Source organism: Danaus plexippus (genome assembly GCF_018135715.1).
Source record: "Danaus plexippus chromosome 3 unlocalized genomic scaffold, MEX_DaPlex mxdp_25, whole genome shotgun sequence".
Classification (NCBI taxonomy): Eukaryota; Metazoa; Arthropoda; class Insecta; order Lepidoptera; family Nymphalidae; genus Danaus; species Danaus plexippus.
Window position 1 is genome coordinate 1,442,745 of NW_026869844.1, and position 19,204 is coordinate 1,461,948.

The window sequence follows — 19,204 nt, forward strand, 5'->3', positions numbered from 1 at the left end:
TGCGGCTTAATTTTTAAACAATTTGTTTTTTCTTTTCTATATTAAACATTCGTCGTCTATCCAATATCTTATTATTATTTTAAAAACATTGTGTTCGAGATCCAAGCTTGTTAAAAACACGAATTTGTCTTGAACTCATGAATATTCACACATAGTTTTTACGCGTAACGGTGACATATAGTATTGTTCTTAAAAAAATAGACTCTCCATAACAATTAAGTTTTAAAACAAAGCATACGATTTATTTCAGAACTATTGACACCGTTCAATATTTTGTATTGTTTTCTTAGTACCCACTTCCTCACTTTCCAATTGAATAATTAAACTAACTGTTTATGAGCTGTACGTATATTATTTTTATGCTTTTTTATAAAGATATTTGTCATATTTCTTTTTAGCATTTAGTATGTCTCTATATGCAATTGCAGTAATACTTACTACCTATAATGTTACGCAATTAAAATGTCTCCAAGTGTATATAAAAGGTGTATCAATAAAATAATAATATAGATGAAACTGGTTTATTTATTATCCAGCACACAAACTAAATATCATACAATGAATTCTCGTAAAAATTATAGAAAAAAAATTAGGACAAACATTTTATTTGTATTACCTAATTAATAGAACATGCGAACGTAATGAAATAAATAAAAATAGTTATAATCTCTCATACCCAATATAAATATACTTAAACCGTTGAAAAACTTTAATATAGTTTTAACGTGCTATAGGTAACAATACCGTCCTCATATCAATGTACAACTTACGTCAGCGCTGTTGAACCTTTGTACTAAACAGTCTTATACATTATTGGTCACTAGTTTAAAAACTAACACTAGAAGCATTACACTATACATATGACAACTCCCATAGTACATACGGTTTTATAAGAATAACGACAAGCATATATTAGTCCTGTACAAGATAAATCTTTGGCTAAATACATTAATACAATTCTGAAACTCATATATTTAATAAATTAACTATAGTTTATGACTTACGCGTTAATTGAACGCATCTTGCGTTGACTAGGGTACGTTTGTTAGGCTCAAACTAAAGTTAGGCATGCTGGGCGCGTCCTAAGTGTATGAAGAAAGCTATGCGGTCGGAGCTTCTTTCGCCGCATTTGTTGCACATGAAGGGATCGTTGTATCCATGGAAACCCATGTGTATGGTGTGCATGGTGAGATCCCCGAACGTTATGTCGCAGTATTGGCAGGTGTACGATGTTGGCGCGCTCGGTGTTGGTTCAGCTGAAGCGTCGGATTCCGAATCCGAGTTGTCCGCCTCCATTTTAGTATCTTCATGCTGTAATCTCAAAGCCGCTGGTTGGAGTTTGAATGCTCTTCCTTTTCTTCTGTTCTTCAAGGCCGTTGTGGGCGTGACAGGCGCTGGTGGTTCTATGGGCGGAGGCGATCCTGCCTCGCTCGTCTTTGTATTTGTCAAGTCAAGAGCGTCAGTGGTTTGGGGTGGTGTCAGCGTACGTTTTGTGGGGGTTTGTGGTAAGATTGTGGGTGATTTAGTTGGTGGTGGCGTGGCACCTGCTTCCGAAGGATATTCGCCATAAGACAAGCGCTGTTGTAATATCGATTGAGGTGAAGTAGATGGCTGATTTTCAACCGATGTTTCAGTCACTTTAGGCGACGTCCTCTGTTCGTAATTATTATTTGGCGGAAACAAGAACGAGTGCGGCAGAAGTGGCGGTAAGTATGGCAGATTCACCGGGAAGTGATTTCCGAAAATTGGATGCTGGGGTGGGAGAGGTTGTGGCTTGTTATTCATCTGCTGCTGATCGTACATCTTCATTAATGGCTTTTGTTTAGGACCACGTCGTGTTCCGTACACATCGATTATTGGCAAAGGGTTCGGTGTACCATCCATGTTCAGCACCATCGCTGGGTTGTGTTTATACTTCCGTAGGTGAAGTTTGAGAGAATGACAGTATTTGGTAGCATAGTTACAATCAGCGCATCTGTATTGGTAGATGTTTGAATGAGATTTCAGGTGTGAATTTAACATAGATTTGTTGACGCAAGAGTAAGAGCACTGAGAACATTGGAAGGGCTTGGAGCCTAAATGGTTTCTCATGTGATATTCGAGATGGTGTTTGTATTCAGTGACGAATGGGCACTTTCTACACGTAAGCATTTTTTCGGGCTTGATGTGCTCTTTGCTGTGCTCCCAGAAACTCAATTTTGTAACAGCAACAAATTCGCATTGTTTGCATTTGAATGTTTTGACTTTTCCGTGCGAGTTGACCGCCGGCACGCGTAGGCCGGGCTCTTCATCAAAATCTTCTTCGAGTCCAGATCCATCCCGACCGTCGTCAGCGTCAGATTTATTTTGTCCGATGCCGTCGAAACCAGAGTCGTGGAATCTTTCGAATGCTCTTCTTTCATGTTCTCTAAGAGGGGATGATGGAGTTTGCGGCGGAGACTTCGGCGGTGTGGCATCAGCGCGGGCTAAAGGTGTGGAAACGTGAGCCGGTGGTGCTATAGACCGGGGGGAATACGAGCTGTATGGTGACTGATCGTGTTCTTCGTTATGTCGGTTTTCAAACCCAGGCGGCGTGAGCAGACTGTAGGGCAAGCCGTTACGGTATGATTCCAAATGCATCCCGAGGTTAGCCTTTGCTTTTAAAGGCATATTATCGTAGAAAGGGGACGGTTCTCCGGAACTACCGACGCTGCGCGGCGAGTGCCCATTGGAGTCCTTGCTGGATGACGAAGGCGATGCGCTATGAAAGCCTTCTGAGTAAAAACCGCTCGCTTGTTCCTTTGAGAAACTTCCGTCTTCCATCGGTTCCGATTTCTATAAAAAGGGTGGGAGTTATTTACATGTTATATATATTTTTTGTAATCTATTGTTTTAAGAATATCATAAAGTGGGTTAATTGATTATACACTAATGATAGGAATTAGGAAAATAACGGCCACCTAATTAAGACGGCGTCGTGTGATGTGAAAGCTATCGGCGTCTTTTTAAAGTGATTAACTCTAATTGAGATAAATTATATAACAAATAACCTTTGAAAGGCGATTGGTTTTCGATTGTAAACATGAAGTATTAAAAAAAACTAAGATGTGCATCAAAAGATGGGTGTGGATATCGTTCATAATATTGTTAGTTTATACAAGAAGAGAATTAGGGTGACTTACAATGGGTTGTTGTAAGAGTGAGCCCCAGGGCTGCGCGTGCGGCGCGGCCATACTGGGTGATGCACAGCTCAGCATGCCTAGAACAAGATAAAAAGTTAATAACAAAGTAAAAAGATCACATATCTAATAAATATTGTGACAACCCTGAACAAGTAAACAAACATAAAGGGATTTCATAGTTATACTTTAATTATCAGATGAGTTTTTTTTATAAAAAGGGCTAAAGTATTATTTATATAATGATGTTAATAACATATCCATATATATATATTTCCATTGTAACATGCTTACTGCGTAAATATCGAATGCTAAGAAAAAATTTGCATCACTAGCAAAATGTTAAAAAAGCAAACGATTTAGTCACGTACATGGCGAATGATTGTTCATAAAAAAATATACATAGAACGTATATTACGACGTTTTATTTGGAATGGTTTATAGCTATTAAGTATTTGTATTGAGATTATACGTAGAATGAGCTGTACATAATAATTTGGACTTTATTTGGTAAGTCGTAATGATTTTAAGGTATTAAACAAAATATACTCTATGAGTTTGATTCATATGTATTTTATCTAACGAAATACACAGTCATTTTTTTAACATAATACCACAAATACAGAATATAAACTTGCCAATGCTAGTATTGATTTGATATCATAAATTAAAATATTAAATGTTTATAGAATAAAAGTAAATAAAAGCTCATTTTAACTATAACGTTACGAAGAAACGACACTTAAATTAATAGACATATACCTTTCCGTTGTAATTCGAGCAACAGTTGGTAAACACACACTATGGCATTAAATTATTCTTAAAACTTCACTAAAATTATCACAATAATCAAATCGAGCACGTATATAGTCTGAGATGTTTTTTAAGGGGAGAATTTTCGTCCGCTACCAAAGTCGATGTGACTCGGGCTGCGTCCCACAATGTACTGAAAAAAATCTGTCAATTTTTATGCCCCAAACATCGATAAATGTACTCTACATTTGAACGGCTCTAGTTTTCTTGTGCGAGTGGAACGGATGAATCCAGCGATACGTGCGTCCCTTTTCACCCCCACAGCCTATTTTTATTCGAACCAATGATACGCGAGCTACTGTGGGTGGGGATCAAGTTATTAAGTTATTGTTTATGCTATATTAATAATAAAAAAAATAAGCAGCTCCTGGCGCGCCGCTTGTAATAAAATATATTTTGTTGTTTCGGTTATTGTGCATCAATAAAACGGGAGTACGAAGGCAAATGAGATTGTTTAGCTATTGTTACCCCGAATACGATAATGAGATTTTTATGTTTATTTGTTACTATGAGCTTTATAGGGTTTGATATGACATGGATATTACGTAAGAAATACAATAAACTTTATGCTCGATACATCTAATGACTGCATTAGTATATATCACTATACAGTATTACGTTTAGTTATAAATAATAAAATATATTTTTTGACTTTTTACATAAAATATAAGAGTATTATGTAAACATTCCCCTCGTTCTTGTTCGCGGCTGTAAAAAACAGACCATAAAAAACTCAAAGGGCAGACGCGTTGAGGGGCGTCGAGCTTTTTACGTCGACGTTTCAACCAATAGCAGACATAGATTTAAAAAAGGAATCCATATATAACTTTTTAAACAGCCGAGAATGAATCAACCAATGAAAGCGACTGTTCTGTATTCAGTATCTATTTTTTTTTTGTCTAACTCACAATAAATAGGAACTACATTAAATTTATAGCATTAAGAGATAAATATATACTATTTTTAGTAACTTTGATAAATATATCAAATAATATTTAATATAAGTTTTAATATCAGACAAGTTTTTTTGAATCTGTCTTATGACCTATAAAGAAGGTTTTAATTAAAAATAAATGACAAAAAAAAACCGTCTGAATGAATTCTTATAAAATTTGTTATGAGCGCAAATTTTTTGAATATCCTTTAAATTTTCAATAAATATTACAGTATTATTGTTAATGTGTGTACGTTTAATTGGTACCTGTTGTCATTAGTGTGCTGGATGGTGCCGCGCTGTCTCGAATGTTTCTTACAAAATAATTAATTAATTTAATAATATATAATTTATTGTAATGATTATGTGTGATAACTAATGTTGAATGCGTTATTAATGTGTTTTGCAAGGATTTCTCAACTTTATTATACTTTTGACATACACATATTTATACGTGACAAAATATTTAGAGTAGAAAAATTATGACTTATTTAATAATTTCCTGTGTGTACCCGAACAGATTAAGATTTAAATTTAGAACAAACTTGAAGTGAATTGATAACTTCAATGCATTGGTACTCAATCAGCTAAGAGAGATATTTGGCAGGAGAAGCAATAACTATAGGGATGACTATAATAAAAGACTATCCTATACCTAATATATAATAATTTTCTCAATGAAATTTGTGACGAAACATAATCTTTCAATATTTCACTATTTGCAAACCCGTTTCAAGATAAACGAAAGCTTTTGACAAATAAATTGGTCGTGACAGTTTGATTTTTTAAATTACTTTCATCTTTTATAATTTTTTTATGAAAAAAAAAAGAAACTTACAAATCCGTTGACTCTTGTTTGTTGTGAATGACTATTTGAGAGTAATTATCGATTATTTCTATATGAACATTTTTATATTAGTATGGTAACAATAGCGAGCTATCACTCGTTATCTATGTACGAGCTATATTTGCTTAAACCTACACTTTGTATCTTATTGTCCGTGAGAATCATTAAATTGTTTCCGAGAATTCTAAACTGTTTCCTCTCTGCTATTGTTTAATTTTTATCACAATTAAATAATGTTTTTATACTTTATTTGGATAACATTATAAAATTAGTTTAAAAATTCGTTCAACAGCTATCTAAAGTGTAAAATTTATCGATAGTTACACGCAGTAATAAAATTAAGGATATTTCTTTATTTCAGTAGAATCAAGCGATTTTAAAAATACATGCACATTATTGCATGCATGCATGTTATAATACTTAATTATAATTGAAATATAAGACTTGGATTCATATCATTCCTGTATTGAACTCGGCAAGTTATTAAAATACCTTTCAGTCGCGTAAATTAAAGATAATAGATGCGTTTTAAAGTTATTAGATCATAATATATAGGGATTTAACCAAGAGGTGGATTTAAAGAATATAATTACTTCATAACCTTTTTCTGGCGCAATAGAGTTAATATTAGATTATATAGAATGGAATAGTAATATTATTTTGGATTTTTTCCTACCAGTATCGTTCTGTCAGATAGTAAAATATATATTTTTTTTATATATGGCACAAGAATATTCATCCACCTCATATTAATGATTTTTTTGTGTGTCCAAGAGAAATAGTTTTGTACGTGCTTATGAAAATAGTTGTTTTAAACTTAATAAATATTAAATGAAGTTCACGTAATATAATTTGTAATGATTTAAATAATAGTTAATCTATCGAGTACCTAGTTTTGACTGTATAATACTACATACCTCTTGAATTTCTTTTATAAAAAATAATTTCTCTTAACAGAATTGTTTTAAGTAATTCTTTAATAATTTTATAGCATCGATGAATATTCCTATACATGCATGCAAGAGCAGCATGATCTCTTTAATAATTCGATAGATTAGTGCATGCAGATGTTTTAATATGAAAAGGAGGCAAAATATTTATTTAAAATCCCTTTATTATATATGCAAGTAATTTGAAAAATCTTTATTTTACGTTTGAATAGTTTTAAATTAGTACCAATTACTCTAAGGTCTAGAATTATTTACCTATAACATATAAATTATAATATAAAAAAAAATATGTAACCTTTTTCAACTTGTGTCATCTGTAAGTTACTTTTTAATCTATAAAACGTTATCTATTTTATTGTTTAAAATCAATTAAATTGACAGATTTATTTATTTCATAAATGTAAACTTGATATATTTTTATCTATACCTACCTATGTTTTAATTTTAAAACGATTAATAACAAAGTAAATAGCACATCACATATAGACGGTGATTAATAAATAATTATTGTTTTTTTTTTATCTTTCCTTTTGTCGGCGTCGTGTCGTTATCGTCACGCGGTCTGTAAAAATATATTTATAAGTTAGATAGATAGGTTTTTACATTTTTCATGTTAAAAAATATGTAATTTGTTAAATTCTTGTATGTAATATGGTCTAACCAGAACAAGGATTTAGTTACATTTAAATTAGATAACGTATTTGTTGAATTCTATGTGTGGGAAAATTATTTGAAAGATTTTTATTTTATACGTATATTTTTATTCATCGATCCGTTGTATAACGATAGTCGTGAATTTCGTTGTCTTATGGGGTAGTCGTAAATAAATTACTATCATATTTGAGATGTCGAGGAAGACTCTTTTAGCAGATTTTTTTTTTTTACAAGAATATATATTTTAATGTTGGTATCTCTGTATTCATTAATTTTAGATGATCCTCTAATAATTTACGTTTCAGGCCCAAACAAACGGTACGATTGTGTTGTACAATTAAACTCTATTGCCGATGTTAATAACTCAATTTGAAATTTAAATTTTTAATCAAAATATTTATATTTCACATCGGAAATCGTATTACGATGTTTCGTTTCTTATTAATGTTAATATAATATCCGCATTTATTAAATTGTATTAAGTTTTTAATTAGTTTATTTTTTGTACGTTTTACGTAACTTTTTTATTTGTTAAAGGTACTACAAAAAAACACGTCTTACTTACTTCACTTTACTTCATTTTAAATCCTTTGTCTGGCGGTTTTTTTATAAACGATTTAATCATAACTGAATTCTATTCATGTTTATTTTAATTAAACTATAACAACTATATGCAGTTCGTATAAACGTTTATGGTCGTAATACGAAAGTTATTCGATATGTCGCTGGGATGTCTCGTATACGGTCGATTCTGGTGCCCAGGAGTAACCGGGAGTCCATTTCCCGGTCAACGCACCACATAGAAATATTCCCAGGGCCGAGAGTGCCCTTATCATGTAAAAAGTAATGTGCTTTTCCTTTATGGCAGTTGAGACACTCTCTATTACAGCGTTCCCGAGTTACACCGAGCGAAAAACGTTTACGTTAGGAAATCTGTGTAGGTTATACACAAAAAAAAATTGCATTTATATCAGTATGTTTTTAAATTTTTGTCGTTGGATTTTATTTATAATTAAAGTGTATGAATAATTAAATAATTAGAGGAGTTCAGTGATTTTGTTGTCTGTTTCCCTATACCAAATATTTCGTGTAAATGAATATAGCCTTTTATAAAACAGCCGTTGTTTACGCCGGATTTCTCAGTGCGTCCTCTGAGGGCGGTATTATTTCCCCTCACATAAAAAATGATTGTACCTTCGAATCTATTCGAGGGCGGCCCTGATCTCCCCTCCTACATCAACGTTAAAATGGCTGAATTCTCCCAGTGCTAAGCATTTTGAATTACTTTTATATTTGTTTTGTTTGACAATAACTATTTTATTTCTCATAAACTTTTTGATAATGTTATAGTATAATTAATATTCTATATATAAATCTGCATTGTATTTCTTGATGACGGACTTATAATAGCTTTTTAGTACGCGTGTTTCAAGTACTATTTAACCTTGGTAGCGTTTATTATATATTCCATTGTGAAATCTTACATATAACATATACGCTTACATTGTTCCTATTGTAAAATACTTTTTATGTTACAATATATAGTTATTCAGATTGTTACGCACTTCGTACCCAGATTAGTTCTGATTAACATGCAAATAAATATTTTTCAATAAAACGACATGTTTTATTCAATATAATGACCTTTAACTTACCATAACATAAAGCATTGATATTATTTTTGTATATTCATTACATGGATGGAGCCAGAAAATGGATCACATAACGAGTGACTTAAAAAAAAACAATTTTAGCTTCATTTTTTTAACATTCAATATCTATTTAAATATGTTTGTTGATATATTTTTTTTTAAGTAAATATATTTATACGTATATAATTATATTCTAAAAATAAAGATATCATTTCTAACGGACATCCAACGTAGCAACTGTTCAAATAAAAAAACATCTCGATAATACCTACGTTATGTACGCGGTTACGTCACGGAAAAAATTTTACGAAAAATATAAAAACGTACATTACGAAACAATTCTTTTTAAAAACACTTGAACAAATATTTTCATTATTAGTATTGTATGCTTTATTGTTATAACTTTGCGGTTCTTTATACAGGGATAGGAAAATTTTGGTCATATCAAAAGTGGTACACAAAACTTTGTTTGCGTATTTTGAAATTAGTTTTGATATTAATGTGAAAATTTAACTGATGTGAATATTTCACATAATAATTCAATAATTAATAATTAAATTTCACATAATAAATAATTTCAATAATATATATATATATATATATTATAAAATAAAGTACCCCGTCACGTCTGTCTGTCTGTCTGTTCGCAATAAACAGAAAAACTACTGCACCGATTGTCAAGCGGTTTTCACCACTCGATAGCGTGATTCTCGAGAAAGGTTTTAATATATAATTTGTTAAGGGTTTGTATTGATTTGTGTGCATTAACCATATTTGTTGAAGATGTCGGGAAAAAATGAGCCGTCTATCAGTTTTAACGAAAACGGTGCCAAAACCCTTTGAGATATAACAAAACAATGGATGGTGGAATTGAGTATTTTATATAGATCTACAGAAAAGTCCGCGAGGACATATGTCTATCTCTTAAGGATAACATACTGTATCCATTGACAACTTTTAAAAATTGGCATTGCTAAAGCGTTTATTGGAAAGCTATTAACATAAATACGGTATTAAGTCTTATCAAAATAAATTACTTCGTTTTCAAGCCACATCAGTATCTGTAGATTACTTTTTAAATGATTTAAATCCGGCGTACCATTTTAAAGTTATCATAATATAAGTTTAATAATTCTCAATACTAAATAGGTTATTTTATATTTTTTGTAGAGAGCCCGTGCGAAGCAGGGGCTGGTACCTAGTATGTATATAAACAAGGCCAAAATGAGATCTGTTTATTGGGCATACATACGAGTATATAGGCAAATATACACCCTATAAAAAACTGTCCAGTTTTGTGGGATCCTAGTTACTATATAAATAGAACTATAATTATACAATCCTTGTATTATGTGACACATACCTACAAGTTTCAACTTGAAGGACACTTGAAGGTCTTGTTTAAATTTTAAGTCTTTTTAGCTTTACCCTTAACAAGTTTAGGCTTGTTACTATGATTTTGTCCTGATATGATTATTTCTTTTACTGATTGACTTTTACATAAGTTGGTACTTGCTAGATAATATTAAATTTTAAAACTAAATTAGACATCAACGCTTGTTAAAAATCAATTATATGATACAATATTATAAACGTCAAATTACTTTAACTAATTTATTAAACACAAATGAAGATTTTAAATGCTGACAGTCAATAAATACTAGGCACTAGTACAAAAATACAATATAAGTAAAGCCGAAGTTAGTAGGGACATAAGAAATTAATAAAACCTAATTGTTACAAGATTTTAAAATTCAGACTATTTTTTCTTTTAGTTTAAATCTCAAACATTATGTGACCTATAAAAGTGAGGGTATTTCGTTGTTATATTTTTTGACTTCAATGCCAATCAGCTGGTTGCAGTCATAAATCAGGGACTATTCAGTAGCCCAGCTCACATTCACTCTATTATCTTTACATTGCCGATTTAATTGTTCCCATTGTTTATTTCTAGCATTGTTACATTTAAGATCAATTGTAAATCGTTTCAACCGTTACTAGTTTTTATTTTTTGGCCATCCGTTTGTAGCAGAGGTTGGCAAGTAAAAAAATATAAACTAAATTAAAACAACAAAATATAGCAGGATGGTGGACGTATAACGAACATGAAAAAAATTGTAACGTTCGAAAACAAAAAAATGGCTGCTAGAGCATGCAAAAAGTATTGAAGCACAACTTGGCACGAGACGCAGCTGCCGTGCTTCCTCTTCCGAGAACATAAAAAAAAAACAGCCAAAATATTGAGTATCAGAAGCTGTCACCAAAAACTCCTAGCGTTTTGCAGCCAGCGATATAAGGCAGTTGGTTTGTACGTTATCGTCAAGAAAAATAAAAAAATCTATATGTCAAAAAAAGTTCACTATTAACTATTAAATATATGTATGTCAAAAAATATTTCATTACTTTATAAAAAACGTTATAAATCGCTGTTATTGTTTTGTGCAAAACCATAAGCTAGTATTTTTATTTTTTTATCATCGTAACAATTCTTTAATCTGCAAGCCTTTTGTTTCTTTTAGCTTTCCGGTTGCAAAACCAGTAGCTGATTGTTTGAAAATACAATTTTGCGCGTCTTCCGAGAAGGTCTTGCGTAGATAAAAGTGAATAGGGCAATATTTTTTTTTGCTCTCGCTTTAATTTAACGAAACTGAGAGTATTTTTTTAAAAACGCTTTATTCGTACACATAACTACTATTTAGCTACTTATAATTTTTTTTTTTGTAAAAGAAAATGACCTTGTCCTTAACCTGAGTCATTTTAATTTAATTTCAAAATAAAATTAATACAAAAATTTCAACTTTTTCTTGCATAAAAAAGTGAAATTGCTTTGAAATTCACACGTATTGTATAAAAAAATGTGAATAAGGTGTTTTGCGTGTCAGGTACATAAAAAGCAGCAGGTTTTTTAGATAAAGCGATTTGCTGCGTGAAGCGCGAGGGTCTTTTTATAATCGAGGGGTGGGTTTTTTATCAAGTCAAGATCTCTCTCACGTTTTTATTTGTGTTTTTTTCGATGTATCACGATCATATCTATCGATTAAGGTGTGTTTACACGTGTTAAAATTTTTTGTTGCTAACTTCTATTGAAAACATACAAGGAATAAAAAAAAAACACTTTTTTTTAAATTTCAGCACTGATGAAATAATCAAATCAGGTCTAATTTCCGATATCTGTTTCCATGAAATGTTTTGCTATCTATTGAGCAGCTCATTTTTTTTTTTATTTCTGAAAAGCATTGATACTTTGGCTTTAATGCCAAACTGTAATTTATAATTTATGTTATCTCAATAAGCATTGTAATTGGAGCCATTATTACGGGTCAGCCGCCCTAAGACGTTCTGCTTCATTGTGTTGTGCCCCGTAGGGTCAAAATGGTCGAGGGTCAACGATTTATTACATTTTCAGAAAAATTAAACCCGTGACATTGTCGTCGGATTTTGTAAAGCTTTTGTCAAATTAAAATCAGTCCAATGTTGCAGCTTATTTTGTTTAACACGATTTTATCACCTTGATATTTAGAGTAACTTTTTTTTTCGTATAAAATTGAACCAACGGTTATGTGTATAGATGTTTTGAGAAGATATTTATTTTACATATTCTTTATATTTTTGCTACTGTTTTCTACTAAATGGCGTTTAGTAGAAAACAACATTTGATCTTTTTTTAATTAAATCTCAGGTAAACATAAGTCGTCGTTTTTTTTAATATAACTGGGGTGAAACCAACTTGATGTCCGTTAACCTTTGCTCCTCAAGAAGTGTGCGTCTGACCGTTAGTCAATTAAAATCCGAACATCCACTGACCCGACACCTAAACATCTTCCCATCCTCAGTGTCCAAAATAAATCAAATACCTCAAACAATTACAACATCCAAAAATGTGTCAAAATCTAAGCCAACGGTCTAATAACAATGGCGGCTACAGTTACATTTATATATATATTTTATTTTACTTAACAATGTACAATTGTTATCGATCGACTAAAGGGTAGCCGGTAATCTTCTTAATGGCCTGTGTGAAAAGATTATAAATTAAGTTTCAGCAACAAATAAAAGTGACCCCCAGCTTTGTCCGGGTGTCAATATGTGTGACCGGGGCCATTGTGTTTGACCCCCGCTGCAATTTGCAATAGCCTGGACACCGTGGCCGTCTGTTAAGACCGAGGATTTTAAGTTTTTGCATTTTCCACAATTAACTAAATAGAACGCTAACGTAACTGTGGCTTATAGCGCCGACGCCATGTGTGTTTTCAAAGTAAATTTTTTATTGTAATATAAAACACATTTATAAATATACATATATTCAAGACAGAATATGTCTGTTTTATTTTTAAAAAGCAAATTATATAAAGGTACCTAATAAAAATTTAGAGCCTACCATATCTGCGTTATGTAGTTTATATAATTTATGTGAAGGAGAGTATCTTTTTCATTAAAAAATCTGTTGATCTTCATGAGATTTAGACGATAATAAAGTCTATGGAAGAGTTATTTAATTAAAAAAAATGAAATAGTACCAGATCATTACCAAATAATTTATATAGATAAAAAAAAGTTATTACGTAGATGTAACGTAAAATATTGTAAATGAATTAATATTTTTATTACATAATTATCTTATTAAATAAATTTAAGTCATTATTTTTTTTTAAGGAAATCCTGTTTTTTTTTTGTATAATTTCTATTTTTACATTAAATGAAAAGATTCTTGCAACGTCATGAAAAACACTATTTTGGGCACATTTATGTATCGCTATATGAAATGTACTAGGTACTTGAGTTAAGATCTATTGTGTTCCCATGTCGTGATCATAGGCCGATTCAAAAATCGGATCGTAAAATGCACTCCGAGTAACCATTAGCCGGACAATGCTTGACCCCTCGCAAAAATAATGGCTGGGGGCAGATAAATTAAAAATGCCTCAAAAATACCCCTGTCGTGTGAATTCGAGTGTTATTAAAATTCACAAATTTTCACACAAAAATAACTCTTACCAGCTTAAGTATAACTTATAAAATCCTATGAATTGTTAGGATAGGAAAATGTTAATTTAGAGGCGGTGATACTGTCGAAAATAGTAGGATAACGGCATGTCAAAAATCATTTTACTAATGTCTTTACTGAAGCAGTTTAAGCTATTTGATAGCGTGATAGAGCAATTTTGCTGAATTAATACACGATACATTTTAGTTAATGATGTATATATGTTATTTTATAGTTTACTTGTCCGTTAATAACAGATAAGGATACTTACTAATAGTTAATTACTTAGAATTATTCACTGATTAGTTTTTGTTGATAGACAAAACGGAAATCCAACTAAACAGGGACACTGCTTTTAATTACCCCATAATATATAGAGTGGTTTATATAAGTTACCTCAATACTGAGCAGACGGTTGACTGTCGCGTGTCTTTGCTGTATTTATTCTTCTTAAACACCAACACTGATCTTGTTCATTTTTTCGGCATGGTTGTATGTTGTTACCTAAACTTTCAACTTTTCAAGTCTAAAACTAATTCAACTGTAAGGAACCTCGGTACTTTCACTAAAATAAGGCCTTACCTCTCCCCGCGATGGCTTCTTTCTCTGAACAAACTTGTTCGCTCGCGAGAGGAATACTGTTGTCATATTGGCAAATATCATCACCTGCTTTGGGCTCCGTAGAGAGACGTGAAAAGAGGGCTATTGGTGACAGCAAAATAGTTAAAATCTATCTAGATAGCCTTGAACACAGGTGTAAAGTGGCGAACCTCTTGGCATTTTAAAGGACACACTTCAGAGAGGTTACGACGGTGTTGCACCTATAAGTCTTGTATCCCGTTTTTAACATTACAAGATCAGATGCAAGGCAGGCCACTATTCTATCGTCATGAATCTTCTTCACATTTTTTGGGCGACATGCACTTTTTGTGAGGATACTTCAAGGCCATAAAATGACCTGACTAATGTAGAAGATAAGCCACTAAATAGAAATTCCGATAAATACAGACTTTCTTCGTTACTCGCCTAGTTCCTTACAGAAACGATAACACACATTTCATATTTTTCTTTTCAGGAACGGTTAGCCACGAGAGAAGAGAAACAAAAAGCTAGGAAATAAAATTCTATTCCAATTGTGTGTTTGTCAGGAGATACGATTGATCACGTGGTAACATGTTGGTTACGGACTGCGGGAAGATTTTTTGACAATTCAACAGCTCTGTTGAAATTAAATAAGTGGATATTAAATTGAATAAATAATTATTCTACATTATTTTGCAAGCGCATTGGTGTGATAATAATAAATTTTGGCTATATTATTCCAAAAATACTCTGGTAATTTATGAGAACTATTTTTATTAGACTAGACGCTATCAGCAGTACATACTCGTTTATGTAAGTTAATCGTCATTAAGTTTGGTCTGCTAACCAATAAATTTTCAGAATACCAAAAATATTTCGATGACATCATGCAAGGGCTGGAAATAATATAATTGAGAATGTATTTCGAATCCATCAGTATGTATAATTCAAGATTTCTTTGTTTTTCCGCCATTTTTCATTCATACGTCGTCGAAAATTAAGCTACAATAATAATATATTTGGTCGTTCTGTAATCAATATAGAAAATTAGGACATCAAAAGCACATAAAACTACAATTTCAAGAGAGTGAGATATTATTATAATTAATTTATATTTACTCATCAGACAAGGTAATCAAATCATTTTTTTCATCGTAAGGTAAATTAAAGAGTTACTCAATATGGGGTTCAAAACGTAAAGGATTTTTGTCAAATTAAGTTACGAAAAATAATTTTGCTCGTATTAATTTTATTTCAATGACAGACAAGGAAAATTAAAAAAAAAAATTTCTTTATCATTTCTTAAAAAATATCAACAAATGTTACATTTTATATAAAAAACAGGTAGCAGTATACCGTTTATTGAATTCACTTCTGTCTCTACGTGCCACAAACGCTAAGATCGATGTTCTTTTTTACAATTGCAAAACCGTTTTTTGATTCTTCTAAGGTTTTTTTTTTTTATATATTTCTGCTCTTTAAATGTACACCTAATATGGTTATACTTAAGAATCATTAATTCTTTTGTAAGAAAGATTAGAGTTCTTTATGGGCAGTCTTTTGTGCTTTTTAAAGGGACAAGGCGATTAGGAATGTCCATTTAGGATTTCGGCTGTAAATGCCACATTTGATAGATCGTTTTTTCGCACCTGCGTTCGCCCGTAATATAGGTAAAAACGTACAAAATGATTCTGATATTTCGACATACTTTAAATACAGAACAAAGATAAATATAATAATTAGAAGATGTTACTAAGAATAAAACTGTCTGAGTACTTGCAAGCAATTATTTGCCTCAGTTGGCGTATCATTAATATCAGTAAGAACAGTATTTTTACAAAAAGAAAGTATTAGTAAGAAAATAATAATTAATAATAAAACTAGAAGGACACGATATATAAAACCTACAAGGTCCAAATATTCGATAAGTAATGACTATTATTTTTTACAATTCCTATATATTACATATTAATCAATAATACTTATATAAATAAGAAAGATTCATGACGTACAAACATTCCAAACAAGTAAATAAGAAAGATTGTGAATCCGCTAAGTCCTGAATCCCGATTCCGTCGATGAAGCATGAATAAAAGATGGCGGCTTGTCAGGGGATCAACCCTTTCTCTGCCAATTTAATAAATGCTTCTGTAGTTTTTTGTGACAATCGCTTGGGGTTGGGAACAGGGGGAAGGGTATTGATTTATTTTTACCCCTTTCGAGGGTGTGCTCTAAAGCTCTGGTGACAATTTTATGGTACTTCATATATAAAGATACGTATATATATAATCCGATTTGTAACTTCGTGTCAATTCATCAATAAAATTATATATGTATTTTCAACAACTAACAAAATGAAACTTTAGAACAAAATATGTGTTCAAATTTTCTTAGTTCTCTATACCGTCTATTAACGTTATTTTAAATTAAAATAATAGTCCTAATGAAACTAAGCTTTTTGGATACTCAGCGTTTTTTATTATTTTTTAACTACATAAAACCTTAGTTTCGGTTCCTTTTGTATGGGGTATGTTACGTTTAATGAGTACACGCGAGAATCTAAGATGTCATTTGACTAATATTCTTCTTCCATTTTATGTATTGTTAGCTTTAGAAACCTGATTAAAATTTATCTACAAATATATTGCCGATTTAATAACCTTTATATCAATTTTGTTTTAATTAAACTAAAAATAATAAAATCCGAATAATACTAGTTTCATTTAAATGAATACTCGCGAAAATCTTAGATTTCATTAATTAAATTAGTTATAACTTTTACCGAGGTGTAGAGTTTCATCTATGGCATAAAAAATACGTTATCGATTTTATTTCATATGAAATTAAATACTGGCTGATAATAAGAAATGAAAACTTTTTTAATCGTCACTCAATCAATTTTTTAAGTGCTATGAGATAAACGTGTTATTACACAGTGTTGATCGCGCTTCATAAATATTGTGGAGAGATATCAAAAGATTTATTGATCAAAATGACTTCAGAATTTCTTAGAGGGAAACTTTCCCTTGCTCATAATTTTAGATTCCCTTCAAGAATATTTTTTCCGAAGGCTCGAATGGGAGGGGAGAGGTTAGAGGGAGACGCCAATAAAATCCATACTTATAATATTTGCAGCCTCCGCACTTCACACACACAGACACGTTTTAGGTCTCTTCAGAGGATTGCGTACTTTATACAGGCTGTTCTAGATTGTTATATTAAAGCTTTCATATTTATTGTTAACAAAATATAACCCGGAATGATATCATTTAAAAAGTTAGACAAGTTAAATAGACAGCAGACAAATTTGATTCAGTGAAAAGTAATTTCAAAATCCTCGATATCATTAAATAAATATTTTGTAATAATACCAACAACAGGTTTAATACGTTTGAATATAAAGGCAAACAAATCCAGAGCAAGTAAATAGTAACTTTGGCTAAAGAATTCAAATCCAATGAGTTAATTCAATAAGAAGTATTAGCAAACCATAATAAGAACACCCCAGCACTCACACAGAGACGCCAAGCGTCGCGGCGCTGAGGAAAAAATGTACGATGCCATAAAAAATCACCGTCCATTCGCTCCCGGCATTTTTACTCGTTTTTACCCTCAGAGGGTCGCCGGTTGCTAGGCAACGCGCCCCCACACTCTACGCCAACCGTTTTTATTACAACCTAAAATATATCTAGATACACATATATATATTTTTTTATGATATCGTTCCTCTGTACGTTACGTTAGATTGAATTCGACATGAAAACGTACATTATTAGAAACTTATATAAAGTAGAGTACTCATGACTTAGCAAATAGCTGGCTCTGCAAACAAATTATTGGATAGTATATCCAAGTTCACCAGCAAATAAGCTCGTAACTTAATAATATTTGGAAATCAATTATCCATAGACGTATTTGCTCTAGAAAATTACTGGATTAATAATATGATATACTGCGGACTATTGTTTATGGTAGAGTTGTTCTTAACGTTTGTAATCTTCGACAGCAAAGATGTTGTAACTAATCTTATATTTTCGGGGGAATTATTACCTTGTACTCCTCGTATTGCAAATTCTATATGCTTTTTATCAGTTATATACGTTAACACACGCCTTCTTTTCAACAAAAAATCCACCTCGGCAGTGTGGTGTTAAAAAACTCCCCTTATTCAAAAAAAACGAAATAAAACACCTCCCATTGGTCGATCTCCCCTCGTAAAAAAGATAAAGACTTATGTGAATGCACGTATGAAAGCAAACTCGTGGATAACTCACGGTTTTAAAATAATCTCCCCTTTTAAATAAGAACTAATGTGTAAAAATAAAGTTCATTTAGAGATGTGGAAAAAATATAAAATGAATCGATGGGGACGTTTTAAATATAGATCGTCTCCCCTTCCTTGGGGGACTCGTTTGATATATTGACGGCGTTACTCTGGATTTTCATAATACACAGCGTGTGTTGGTTCACTGAGGCCGTAAGATTTGTCAATATGGTAGTCTGCGGGAGCTATTTTGGTATGGTCGCGTGTCGTATAGAATTACCTAGGTTATTTTGTTTACCTGGTCAGGTTACTCCCTCCACTTCACAGATTATATAAATTAAATGCTATATCAATCTTCTGTTACTA

General features: G+C 31.7%; 1 protein-coding gene across 1 annotated transcript; it reads right to left on the reverse strand.

The window, feature by feature from the left end:
* Positions 1–670: 670 nt before the first annotated feature.
* Positions 671–3,234, reverse strand: LOC116769874 (protein hunchback). The gene is made up of 2 exons (XM_032661084.2): positions 3,162–3,234; positions 671–2,814 (listed from the first exon to the last, which is right to left on the reverse strand). The coding sequence occupies exons 1-2, from the start codon at positions 3,210–3,212 to the stop codon at positions 1,063–1,065; spliced, it is 1,803 nt and encodes a 600-aa protein (XP_032516975.2). The 5' UTR covers positions 3,213–3,234; the 3' UTR covers positions 671–1,062.
* Positions 3,235–19,204: the final 15,970 nt, after the last annotated feature.